This window comes from Marmota flaviventris, chromosome 9 (assembly GCF_047511675.1).
Source record: "Marmota flaviventris isolate mMarFla1 chromosome 9, mMarFla1.hap1, whole genome shotgun sequence".
NCBI classification, from domain to species: domain Eukaryota; kingdom Metazoa; phylum Chordata; class Mammalia; order Rodentia; family Sciuridae; genus Marmota; species Marmota flaviventris.
In genome coordinates, this window is record NC_092506.1 from 37,712,740 (window position 1) to 37,727,106 (window position 14,367).

The following is a 14,367-nucleotide window of genomic DNA, read 5'->3' on the forward strand; positions in this document are numbered from 1 at the left end:
TCAAATTTTGGATTTTTCAGGTTAAGGGTATTCAGCTGAAAAATTTCATACAAATATTCCTAAATCTGAAAAACACTGAAATCTGAAATGTTTCTGGTTGCAAACATTTTAGATATGGGATACCTGTAGTAAATATTTAGTAATTCTAGTCAATTGTTATTTAATATTGTATTTGCTTACAATATTAAATTGCATAATTATTTATGATATAAAATATATGAAAAATAATCATTCATTTGTTTTTATATAATTTTGGGATAAGCAAAAGAACAATTCCCAAATTGTCCAACAGTAGCATCTAAATCAGGTAGCAAATAACCAGGTTTATAGGTTTATACCGTTTGAATTGTTGGGGTTTATGGCTTTAAGTTTTTCACTCTTAAATTAAAAATGTATGTAAAAGTTTCAAGGTTTATGGGTTTATTCCATTTGAATTGTTGGGGTTTATGGCATTAAGTTTTTCACTCTTAAATTAAAAATGTATGGGAAAATTTCAAGGGAATCTCTTTAAATAAAACAATCTGAAAAATGGAATTTAAATAAAAACACTCAATTAATCTAAGCATCTGCAGGAAAGAGAAAAACAGGCACAGAAAATGTCGAGACCCCTTTTAGTACAATATTTAAAAAGAGTCTGAGCGTTTTAATGAATAAAATGAAATGAATTAAATTTGCTACTTCCTAACTGGCTTCATGTCTCCAATCTGTTTGCCTCTGTCAGATGAATCTTCCTCAGACATGTATTTCTTTATACCACTTCAGTAGCCTAATTCTCTTCTTGCTTCCTATTGTTTGTAGCATAAAGAAAAGCTTGTTAACCTAGAGTTGAAAATATTTCATGAAGTGAATCCAATCTGCCCATCTCAGTTTGCCTCACCACACCTCTGTGCCATCTCTCCTCTCTAGCCATGTTAAAGGCTTCTGTGTCTCACCAGCATGGGGCCTATTTATCTAATACCTGCATTCATACAGTGAGCTCTTTATTGTGATCCTCTAGTGGATGATCCATGTGGAAAATAACCAGAGGAAAGTATTTTAAAAATAAGTGATTCCTGCCATACAGAGGGTTGCCATTTAGTGAGGTGGACATTAGATTCAAATCAACAAAGTTTGATGAGAGAGAGGAGCCCCCAGGGAAGAAACAGAAACTTGCTGTATACAGGAGTCAGAGAAAACTTCATGGTGACTGTAATCTGACTCAACGACTACTTGATAAAGGAGTTTGTTCTTTTGCATGTGTAGCTAATGCTCAAGTTTGTGCAAATTTTTGCATAACCAATGCCAAATAATCTCTGAATACTGAAGCCTTTGGTATTGGGTCTTCATGTGACTAAAATCTAAAATTGACATTTGAGACTGGAAAGCAGAACATCTTTAAAGGAAATCAAGATAGAACTATCTAGGAGGGAGGAGGTAAAAATTTTATTGTTTCTCAAAACATGATTTAGACAATATATTAGACTAACACATGCCTTTATCAGGGTTTTTTTTTTTGTTTTTTTTAATCAAATTTTATTTTTAATTACAAAAGAAATGATGGGACAACCATCATCAAAAATATGTTTTTTTTTTTCCCTTCTCAAGTTAAAGATAAAGCATGTCATCTTTTCACAGAAGTTCTTGACACTCTGGAGGAGTAACTGGGGATGATAATTCTACTTTTCAGTGTTAAAAATATCACATCCTTCATTTACCTAGAGCTTTTCATTTAAAAAAAAAAGCTTTTTAAAATATGTTGCTTCATTTAATTTTTCCCTATTAGCTCACCCCATCTTCACTATCGTGGGATTCTATGCATTCTGTATGGTGGGATTCTTAAGGGCTTCTATACATGGAACACTAAATGCAACAGTCTCTTTTTCCTCCTTTCTTCTTATTGTCAGGTTATCAGCTAAAATTCTACATTAGAATCCATTAGGGAGTTTCAAAAGACATTGAGGACAAACCCCTAATACAGACCTCAATTAATTCAGAAACCCTTTTAAATCCCTCTGGTGATTCTAGAGGGAAACGTGGCTTCATAACCACTGCTCTGATCTCTTGCATAATTATTCTATACAAATTCTACAACTAAATTTGCCTTCCTTAAACTCTAATTTTTTTCACCTTCCTACTGGATCATCCTGTAGCTCTTAAAACTCCTTCCTTCATGGATATATAGAATCCAACATTCCTTTATAGGTTTTTATTCTTTCTCAGTATTTGACTATCTCCATTTCCCAAAGTGTTTTCACTGCCGCTAGTTTCATAAAAACAAACAACAACAACAAAAAAAAAGAGTCCAAGTTATACAAGTCATACCAAGAGATTATTCTTAATTCCCTTGCTTATATAATTGCCTATATTTAATGAATCATAAGCTATTTCTTGAATATCCTTCAATCCATACCCTTACCCTACTTCAAACTGTTGACCTTCTTGGGCATGGACTTCAGGAATAAACTCTGAGCTGGTCTCCTGACACCTTGTCTTCTATAGTCTTACAATTCATTATCCACACAACCACCAATGTAAATATTACCAAAAAAAAACCCTTTTATCAATCTCTTTTTAATGATATTTCCTGGCAATTGTGAATTATTTAAGTGTACTTATCAATATCTATCTGCTTGACCTCGAGAGAATTCAGAGGTTCCCCCTTTAGGCTCTCCACAGCTTGATTGTGTATATCTAAGTTTTCTTTCATTTCCTTGAGGACCAATGTTTCTTCTTTCTTCATACATGTTGGTTTGATCCCCTCTTGGTCTTCTGTGCCTGACAAATTTTTACTTATTCTTCAGAATTTAGTTTGTCTATCACTCTGAAAGAATTGGTTAAGACTTCCTGCTGTATGCTCCAATAGTAACCTGTTCTTAATTGCATGTTCCATAATTTTAAGTTATCATATTACTATCAAATATCTGCTTCTTCCATTAGATTTTGAGCTCAATGAAATTAAGGAAGAAACATAGTTATACGGCTGCTTTAATTTGTTGTGTTCTTCTATAGTTTCCGTAGTTCTAAAAGTTGATTGGTGGTTTCTTAGTGGTTAGTATATTTTTCACTTACAACTATTCTCATGTTTAACAAAAAATTTGACACATAAAAGATGCTCAGCAACTGTTATTGAACAAATGAAATGATTGCATTAGTAGGGAAACTGTCCAGAGTGGGGAGCTTTACAGACCCTGCTTTTAACACTTTACATCATTCTGTTCATTTTAGGGAGGATTAAAAGCAGTGGTGTGGACAGATGCATTTCAGATGATTGTCATGATTGTGGGCTTCTTAACAGTTCTCATTCAAGGATCGGCTCACAATGGTGGATTACAAAATGTATTAGAGCAAGCAAGCAATGGATCCCGACTTCATATAGTTGAGTATGTCCAATGCTACTTTTTAAGGCATTATAAAGATTTAATTGAATGGCCTCATCAACTAATAATTCTAAGCATTGAATGAATTGACATTCACTCTCTTCACTGTTTCACAGTTTTGATGTAGATCCCCTCCGGCGGCACACTTTGTGGACAATATCAGTGGGAGGAACTTTTACATGGCTCGGAATCTATGGAGTTAATCAATCAACCATCCAGCGATGCATCTCTTGCAAAACAGAGAAGCATGCTAAGCTGTAAGTTATTAATCAAAAAAAATTTCCATCATTTCTTCCACTTTATTGAGTTCTTATTATATGCTTTCTACAGCTGTGCATGTATGTGAAAGAGGGAGAGAAATGGCAAGATTTACTTAAACTTTTCATAAATTTTGTGAGTTAGGCATTACTATTCCCATCTCAGCAAAGTGGCCGAGTTGGAGTTTGAATGAAGTCAACCTGCCTTTGCTGTGGGTGGTGATGCAGAGATAAATACCTGTGTTTCTTGCTCACAGTTGCCATGATGAAATGGCTCTCATGGCTCAGCCTGTGGCTTGCTCAACTATTTTCTGGTGTGTTAAGAGGTAAATTGAGGCACAATAAAATTTAAAATGTTTATTTGAAAAAATAACAATTCACAATTCAAGATGCTTAGAAGTGTTTTGGGGATTCCACAGAGGGACTTCAAAGGGGGAAGCTCTTGAAGAATGAACACGGAAGTAAAGAAAGAAAATACTTGATTGGTCATAGTTATACGGCTGCCTTAATTTGTTCTGTTCTTCTGTAGTGTCCCTATTTCTAAAAGTTGGTTGGTGGTTTGTTAGTGGTTAGCTTTGAGTTTCATTTTTCTTTAATGTAGACATTTAGAAGAAATAGTTCAAGTGAAGCTTCACCTGTGTTTACAAATCAAGTTATGTTAAACTCCCTTATGAGGCTGGACTGCTCAGAGATTCTGTAGGTGAGGCCTAAATTTTATAACAGATGTACTTAACCTTACAGTTTCCAAGGAGAGGTTTAAAAAGAAGAGAACCTAGAACAATGTGGCAAATTGTAAAGGGACTGTAGCCACTTCTGTTCTTATTAGATTGGCTCTCTGCAGGACATGAACAGAGAGGCACACTTTGTCAAGCCTCTTTCTAGCACTTCAGGACATCATGCACTCTGGAATGGACACCAAGGGCAGTTATAATACTCTCTCAAAAAGCTTGTAGGAAAACCAGAGTTGCATCTAAAATGATGTCTTGTCCCCAGTGCTGCTGCCTAAGGCTGTAGCACCCTAGCTTTGTCAAGATGCCCTAAACTTTTCTTAGTGAAAGTGTCATTATGAATATTCCCCACATGATTTTAAAATACTTTCAATGTACAATTTCTTATTTGCACTGAATAAAACATAAAACTGTCTGGAAATGATTCAACCATTTTGTGAGTTGAGTTCCAGAAGGAGAACTGGGATGTTACTACTTACATATTTCATAACTCTCATAGGGAAGTGAACACATTACCCAATGTTCTATCAATTCACTAGTAAAATATTCCAATCTCATAAAATACTATTATCACAAACCCTTTACACACATGATCATCATTTTATCAAACAGTTGCATTACTGAAAATGGAGATGGCTTTGATCTTAAAACTTATTTAAATTAAAGTTCATTAACAAACTGTCTTAAGAGAAACCAGAATTGGATGTATCTGTGAAGAGACAAATCCTTTGGTGAAACACACAATAGTTCTCTGTTAAGTTTAGTTTTTTTAATCTTATGAATATTAGTTTCTCTAGTTCACATGCTTAATTTCTCCCTATACTATACTATAGTATACTACTGGTACTTGAAAATTAGCAATTATATCTTTTTCATCATTTTTTCCCACAAGGTGCAGACTAATGTTTTATGCTTATTAAAAAATCATCATTTTTTAAACAAAGTAATGCTTTAAGAAGCTTCAAGAATGCTTGTGTGTGTAAACACACATACATATTAGGAAGATAATATGTGTGTGTATACACCACATGCATATGTATACATTTTTATGTATGTATCTCTAAGCCTCACTTAGTGGGTTTGTTTGATTGAAACATACATCAGTGAAATCTCATTCATACACTGGCGTGGAACTTGAATATCTTGTATTAGCATTGGGTGTGTATGACAATTGTAATAAAGAAGAGATACTCATGAAGAAAAAAATATACAGAATTTTCTAAGCATGTAGGACTGTCACCAGATTCTGTCCATTCCCAATCTTACAAAGGGATAGAGCTGTGATGGATTTTGTTTGATAAGGAAAGATAAAAAAAAATAAAATCTATTTAAGAAAAACTTTTCTGAGAGAACCTATGGTGATTTAATCGTTAGTGAGAAGTACATTTTAAGTAGACATAGCTGGAGGAGAGATTGTTGTAGTGAGGAAATAGTGGGTTTCTCAAGGGTACTTCTGGAGCTGTGGGGGGCCACTCAGGGTCCGAGGAGGACTCTCACCATCTTTGAGCACACTTTGCCCAATGCTGAGCAAAATATTCTGTTTTTGCTCAATTATCTGAAGACTAATGTAGTTGAAACATTCCAATGGGGAATAAGAAAAAAAATCTGTTACTTGGGAAAAATACATCCTGCAAAATAGGCAAGCAGAAATAGATACATAAAGTTCATATTAAATGTGGCTTCAAGCTAAAACCAGGAGTGGCTTATTATATGGGCAGTTAATTGGATGACCAAGAAGACTGATTACTTAACCAAAGACAAATTTATTTTAAGCCAGATCTTCCTTGAACCTAGAAATAGTATCACTAATCAAGTCATTTAAATGACATTTTTTTTTTCCTTTAGGCACTAGTGTATCTTTCAAGACTACTAAAAATAAATGGTGCTATGGAAGTAGGGGAAGTTGGTGCAGGATATTGGGGCCCTTCCCATCACATCCTATCCATAGCTAAAATGAGTACATGTACACACATAAAGTTGCCCGGTAAATATATTTTATGGAATCAATGAAGTTCTGCACTTGGCAAACAGGAGAATTTATTTTGTATGTAATTAAAGTCCATTTATAATGAGAAACATATTCAGAACACCATGACTAACATTCTATACAATCTTACCATTGGTTTCTCATCTCTCATAGTTGACTGGTAAAATTATAAAATTCTTTGGTTAATGTTATGAATTTACAATCCCACCTAGACAGAACATAAAACCTTATATTAAAATTTCAAAAATTTAATTTAGCTAAAATTTAAAAAGTTCAGAAGAAAGAAAGAATTTAAAAGCTGTAAAAAAGCACCAAATCACATATAAAGCCAAACCTATTGGAATAACAGCAGATGCATCGTGATGACATAGATAAGGACAATGTATTTCAAGTCCTGAAAGAAACCGCAATCAACCTAGAATACTATATTCAGAAAAGGTCAGCCTTCAGAATTGAAGGAGAAATAAAAATGTTCCAAGATAAGCACAAACTAAAGGAATTCGCAACCATTAATCTAGCACAGCATAAGATACTAAAAGGAATCCCACACAAAGAAGAAGTAGATAAAAAATAACAAAGAGAATATGGTAAATGATAAATCACATTAGAAAAATAAATAAGCATATGATAATTAGGAATGAATCAAATGTTAAATTTTAAAAATGACAAGAATAATACATGCTGCTTTATAATAACACTTATGTCAATGGTCTTAATTCCTCAGTTAAAACATGTAGATTGGAAGATGGGATTGAAGAATAAGACCCAACTGAATGTTGTCTCCAAGAAACACACCTCACAGGCAAATAAATCAACAGACTAAAAGTAAAATGATGGAAAATTAGTTTATATGCAAATGGAACTCAAATGTAAGCAGAGTCCCTATTGTCATGTCAAACAAAGAAGACTTTAAGACAAAACTGGTCAGAAGAGACAAAAAAGGTTTATCACATTGGTAAAGGGAACACTGCAACAAGAAGATATGACAATTATAAATATTTATGCCCTGAATGTCAGTTTGCCCAATTTCATAAAACAAACATTACTAAATATAAAGGGTATAATGGGCCTAATGCAATAATTGTGGGAGACTTCAGTGTATCACTCTCACTAATAAGTCATCTACACACAAAAAAATACATCAGATTTAAATTATATTATTGATAAAACAACTTAACAGATATCTACAGAATATTTTATCCAACAATGGCTGAATAAGCTTCCATTTTAGCACTGGTTTTTCCAAAATTGATCATATTTTAAGGCATAAAATCTCAGCAAATAAAAAAGATTTGGTTTCATACTCTTTTCATATATTAATGGAATTAAATTAGAAATTAACAGCAAGAAAAGCTATAGAAACTATGCAAATCCATGGTGAATTCATTGAACAATACACTTGAATGATGAATGGGTTATACAATTAACCATGGTGGACATTTTAAAATTCTTAGAATTAAACAAAACTGGAAACACAATATCCTAGAAGCTTTGGGGTATGGTAAAAACTGTTATAAGAGGAAAGTTTATAGCAATACATGCCTGCATAAAACAGCAGAGAGATCTCAAATAATTGAACTGCTTATTTGCAAACCAATACCAAAAGTAATAGAAATAAATAATACAGATCACAGCCAAATTCAAGAAATAGAAACATAAATAATAGTAAAAAGGATTAAGGAAGAGTTAGTTCTTTGAAACTATAATCAGTTTTTTAAAGTAGCTAAAATAATGAAAACAAAACAGAAGACCTAAATAAAGTTAGAGATTAAAATGGAAATATTAGTGCAGACAAAACTGAAATCTATAGGGTCATTATAGACTATTTTGAAAACTTATATTCCAATAAAATAAAAATATTTAGTAAAAGGATAATTTTTTAGACATATATGATCTACCAAAATTAGAACAACAGGACATGATGAATTCATCAATGAGACTGAAGCAGTGACAAAAATGTCTTCCAACAAAGAAAAGCCCAGGACCAGATGGAGTCATAGCTGTATTATACTAGATCATTAAATATTAATGCCAGTACCCCTCAAATTATCCCATGAATTAGAAAAGGAGAAATGCTTCAAAACTCATTCTACAAAGCCACTATCAACCTGATAGCCAAACTCAATAATAACACCCAAGAAAAGGAAATACAGACCAATTTCTTTGATGGATATAAATGTAAAACTCCTTAATAAAATATTAGCAAATATTCAATAATGCATCAATTGTCACACACCATATTCAAGTTGGTTTTATTTCAGGGATGCAAAGATAGTTCAACATAGGTAAATCAATAAAGGTTAATTCATTACATAAATAGAAGTAAAGATAAATATCACATTATCATCTCAATAAGAGCAGAAAAGTCATTTGAGAAAATTGAACATCACTTCTTAATGAAAACAATAAAGAAACTAGGGATAGAGGGAACTTACCTCAACATCATAATGACTATATATGTCAAACCCAAAGTTGATATCATACTAATGGAGAGAAACTAAAAGCATTTCCTTTAATATGAAGAACATGTCAAGGATGTTCACTTTCACCACTCCTAGTCAACATATTACTTGAAATTTTAGCTAGAACAATTTGGGAAGAGGAATAGATAAAAGGATACTAGTAGGAATAGATGAAGTCAAATTATCTCTGTTTGCAGATAATATGATCTTATACCTAGAAGACTTGGAATTTATCACCACAAGAATCCCAGAGCTGATAAAGTAGCTGGATGCAAAACAACATATAAAGATCAATAGCTTTTCTATATACTGATAATGAATCTTTTTTAAAAGAAATTAGGAAAACTATTTCATTTTACAATAGTTTTTTTAAAAAAGTAAAATACCTAGGAATACATATTTAATGAAGAAGGTGAAAAAATGTCTACAAGTACAATTACAGAACACTGAAAAAAAGAAGTAGAAGACACTAGAAGATGAAAACACCTCTCATGTGCATGGGTAGGCAGAATTAGTACTGTAAAATGAACATATTATCAAATGCAATCTCCATGAAATTACCAAATATATTCTTCACACAGAGAATATAAGCCTAAAATTCATATCAAAGAACAAAATACCCAGAATAGCCAAAGTAATTTTGAACACAAAGAGCAATGTGTGAGGTATTGCAATAGCCAATTTCAATTTATAATACAGAGCCAAAGCATCAAAAACAGCATGATATTGTCATATTTCAATGGAATAGAAGACAGAGACCAGCCCACACATCTGTAGTGATCTGATTGTTGACAAAGTGCCAAAAATATATGGTGAAGAGAGGAAAACCTGTTTTAAAAATGATGTTACAAAAATTGAATATATAAAAGTGGAAGAATGAAATGAAATCCTTCTCCTACTCCATATTAAAGTTAATTCAATATGGATAAAAGATCTAGGTGTAAGACCAGTAGCTCTGAGACTCTGAGAATCAAACACAGGGGAAACATTTCAACATGTAGGCACAGTAAAAATGTCTTGACTAGAACTCCAGTTGCTCAGAAAATAGTAGTGATTGTATCAAATTAAAAAGCTCTTGCACAACAAAGAAAACAACTAACAGAGTAAAGACATGGCTTACATAATGGGAGAAAAATCATTGCCAGCTACTCTTTTGACAAAGAATTGGTTTCCAGACTATATAAAAAAAATCTGAAAAACTAAATGCTAATAACTAAATAACTTATTTGGTAAATGAGCAAGTGAACTGAACAGAAACTACTCAAAAGTACAGATGGCTAACAAATATATATAAAAAAGGTTCAACATCTTTATCTGTCAAGGAAATGAAAATTAAATCTATGCTGAGATTTCATCTCATTCTAAGCATAATGATAATCATCATGAATACAAACAATAATAAATGTTGGTGAAGAAGTAGGGAAAGAGCAATTCTGATCCATTATTTGTGAGGCTGTATATTAATATAACCACAATGGAAATCTGTATGGAGGCTCCTCAAAAAAATAAAAACAGAACAACACTATGATTTAGTTATACCACTCCTTGATATTTATCCAAAGGAATTAATGTCAGCGACTTTAAAGATATATGCATACCCATGTTTATTACAGCACAATTCATAACAGCCAAGTTATGTCCTCAGCCTAAGTATCTGTCAATAGATGAATAGATAAAGAAAATGTGGTACATATATACAGTGGAATTTTATTCAGCCATAGAGAAGAATGAAATTATATAATTTGCAGAAAGTTAGATGGAATTGTAGACCATCATGTTAAGCAAAGTGGGTTAGATTCAGAAAGTGAAATACATATGTTTTCTTTCACATGTAGGAGCGAGAATGGAAAGAAAGGAATAACATGAAAATGGAAGGGACACCGATACAGTAGAAGAAAGGGAACAGGAAAGGGAGGAGGCCAGGGTAAAATTGATAGTATTGTGTTATATGACTGCATCAGTATGCCACAATGAAACCCATCATTCTGTATAAATAAAATAAACTAACAAAAATGATTTGAACATTTAAAAAAGAATATGAGAAAGCTTCTGACTTTCAAATGACTGAATGGATATGAAGTAACCATAGGATTCTACAAATCTTCCAACTGGAATTATGCATGCTTGTGTCTTATAGAATAAGATGAACAGCTCCAAATAGTATGGTTAAGAGGGTGTTAAGTTTTTCATACTTTGTAGCATCTTTAAAAAATTCAACTTAAACTTTCATCTGAATTAATCACCAAAGTGAATATTTCCATAACTTGTCTATTTCTACATTATCTCATTATCCCTCTGGAAGAAAAGATGTTAAAATGTAAGTTGGTTTTTTGACAGTTTTCTGAATTGAGTAGGGGGGAAAATCACTTAAAGTTATATAATGAGATTGGTATGTGAAATTTTATCCAAGAAAATAGATCTCATACCACACATACTGAGATTTTGCAAAAGGTGGGAGGGGGAACCATTGCAATTTAAAAGAGATTCCATTTATCCATCTAAAATCTTACCTTATTCACATTTGTTAAGTAGTCTAAAAATATAAGATACTTTCACAGATGCAAAAGTATATAATTGAATGATTCTTGAGAGCTAAAGGACTCCTCAGAAATTAACCTAGAGTCTTTGGTTGTGCCCTTTCTACACTGTGACATGGCATAGAGGTGACCAGTTGGCTCATTGCTCTCTTCTAGTGCCTTGTACTTTAACTTGTTGGGTCTCTGGATCATTCTGGTGTGTGCTGTCTTCTCTGGATTGATCATGTACTCCCACTTCAAAGACTGTGATCCTTGGACTTCTGGTATGATCTCAGCACCAGACCAGGTATGGTTTCCTTGGGGGAAACAGTCGGAATGAGTGAGGTTCTGGCCATCGTTGGTGAAGTGTAGTCTGTTCTGCCTTGTCCTCTGGACACTTCTTAAACCCCAAGGACTTAGCTTCTCTCCTCTGCTGTTGATGGTGTCACATGCACCAGGTTACAATAAGGGGAACTGAGCATGTAACAAGAGGAGACTTCTAAGGGCTGGGAATGTAGCTCAGGGGTAGAGGACGTGCCTAGCATTTGTTATACCCTGGTTCAAACTGAGTATTGAAACAAAACAAAACAACAACAACAACAACAACAACAACAAAACACATTTCAATATCTAAAGGCCTGAGACCAGTTTAAAGCTGGGGAGAGAAGAAGGTGAATTTGGCTTTGGTTGTCAGTTGAAGAAAATGACCCTTATTGCCATAGCATTTCTGATCATGCCTTCTTAGCATAGCTTAAATATCATGCCAACATATTACATTAAATGTATTTTTAAAATTCCATGTATAGATAGTATGCTCTGGAGGAACAATTACTCTCCTTCTCCTCCCCTGCATGTTCATTCATCCTGCTTGTCATAGAGTGGCTGCTTTGCTACAAGCCTGGTATAAGGTGGAACCATAATATCTGGATGCCATAAAGGCATGTTTTAAGGGTTTGCTTTTCAGGTTTAATTGCTAACAATCAGAGTAAATAGTCAAGAAAATGGCGTAATATATATATATTATATATATTATATATTATATATATATAATATATATATATATATATATATTACAGAAAAGCTACATTCCCACATTTCTGATGTTGCTGAGAAGAGCATTATTCCCCACCCTTCAACCCTTCTCTCTCTTTCTCTTTCTCTCCCCCTAGCTGATGCCTTATTTTGTCATGGAGCTCTTTGCCACAATGCCAGGACTTCCAGGACTTTTTGTGGCTTGTGCCTTTAGTGGAACATTGAGGTTAGTATATCAACAACAATGTGATGCTGATGGTGACAATGACGATGACAATGGTGATGAAATAACAAGGTTAATGGAGGTAATAATCAACAGCATCTGCTTAGCACTTATTATGTGTCCACTGTCATACTGAATGCTTTATTTGTATTTGCTCAATAGTTGTCACACAGCATTTGAGACTAAAACTTTACTCACATTATTGTTGGTTTGCTGATTCAGGAATAGGTTTAACAAGGTAGACAACTTATCCATGGTGAGTTAGTAAAATGCAGAAGCAGGATGTAAGCCTAGATTGTCCTTAATCCACACCATTCTGTTTATTATCTCGACCTTTACTGATACTGTATAGTTACCTTTGCATCACTATAATGAAATACCTGAGATGATTAAATTATGAAGATAAATGGCTTATTTTGATTTATAGTTTTTAGGTTCTAGCCTCTGATCAACTGTTCATTAGTTTGGAGTTCCAAGGAGGCAGCATGCCGTGGCAAAATAAAATCACTCAGCTCATGAGCCAGGAAGTAGAAGAGAGGGATAGGAAGGGGTCAGGGCCCCATAATCTTCTTTGGGGACATTCCTTCTATGATCTAAGGACCTCCCAAAAGGACTTAATCTCAAAGATTCCATCACCTCACAGAAGAACCACCTTGGGGACCAAGCCTTTAACACATGGACTTTTAGTGGATATTCATCATTTGCACTATAGCATTTTGTACCTGGACCCCAAAGGTTCATGTCTAGCTTATGATGTAAAGTAACTCATTTCAACCCGGTGTGGTTGTGCATACCTGTAATCTCAGCGACTCAGGAGGCTGAAGCAGGAGGATCATGAGTTCAAAGCTAGCCTCAGCAAAAGTAAGGCACTAAGTAAATCAGTGAGATTCTGTCTCTAAATAAAATACAAAATAGGGCTGGGGATGTGGCACAGTGATAGACTGCCCCTAAGTTCAATCCCAGGTAACCCCCCCAAAAAAGATGGCTCATTTCATCACAAAAGTATCCACAATTTTAACTGTTCTAGCAATGCTCAAAAATCTAAGACTGTAGTTTCTCCTGAGACTCGAGGCAAGCTCATTTGTGAGCCCTGTAAATATCAAAGTTATGGACATTTAATATACAGTAGTGGGACAGGTACAGGGTGTTCATTTCCATTTCAAAAAAGAGGGATAGGAAAAAAAAATAGAATTAGTGTCTCAAGGCAAGACCAAGAACTTAGCAGTAAAAATTAAGTTCTAAAATTTCAAGTCTGGTATCTGGAGTGTTTTAGGGTGAAGGTGGGCTCCCAAGACTTTGAGAAGTTCCTCCCATGTGGACTTTCTGGTTGCAACCTATATGGTCTTTCTCTTGGGCTGACTTTGCATGCAGCCTGTAGTTTTCTCTGATGAGTACTGCACATTGCTGGCATCTCTGCCATCATTGAAATTTCAGCTTTGCTGCTATGACTCCATGCATTACCCTGTTGGGGTATTCTTGCAGGGGCTCTGACCTGAAACATACTACCTAGCCTTCCATGTTTTCCTTTGAAATATTGAGATTTTAGTTGGGTGTGATTGAACATGCCTGTAATCCCAGCTAGTCAGGAGACAGAGGCAGGAGGATTATAAATTTGAAACCAGCTTGGCCAATTTAGTGAGATCCTGTCTAAAAATAAAATTTAAAAGGGCTTGGGTTGTAACTCAGTGGTAAAGTACTTGCCTAGGATGCATGAGGCCCTATACCAGGGAAAAAAAGAATAAAATAAAAAAATATTGAGTTTTTAATTCACAATTTTCCATTATGATTTCTGGGTTAACAACATTG

At 34.1% G+C, this 14,367-nt stretch overlaps 1 protein-coding gene across 1 annotated transcript in view; it reads left to right on the plus strand.

Annotated features, from left to right (window-relative positions):
* Positions 1-14,367, plus strand: part of Slc5a12 (solute carrier family 5 member 12) — a 52,188-nt gene that overhangs the window by 11,950 nt on the left and 25,871 nt on the right. The window contains exons 5-8 of the mRNA XM_027936698.2: positions 3,205-3,359; positions 3,473-3,613; positions 11,484-11,613; positions 12,476-12,564. Of these exons, the coding sequence (XP_027792499.2) occupies positions 3,205-3,359; positions 3,473-3,613; positions 11,484-11,613; positions 12,476-12,564 (515 nt within the window). The remainder of the gene's footprint in view (positions 1-3,204; positions 3,360-3,472; positions 3,614-11,483; positions 11,614-12,475; positions 12,565-14,367) is intronic.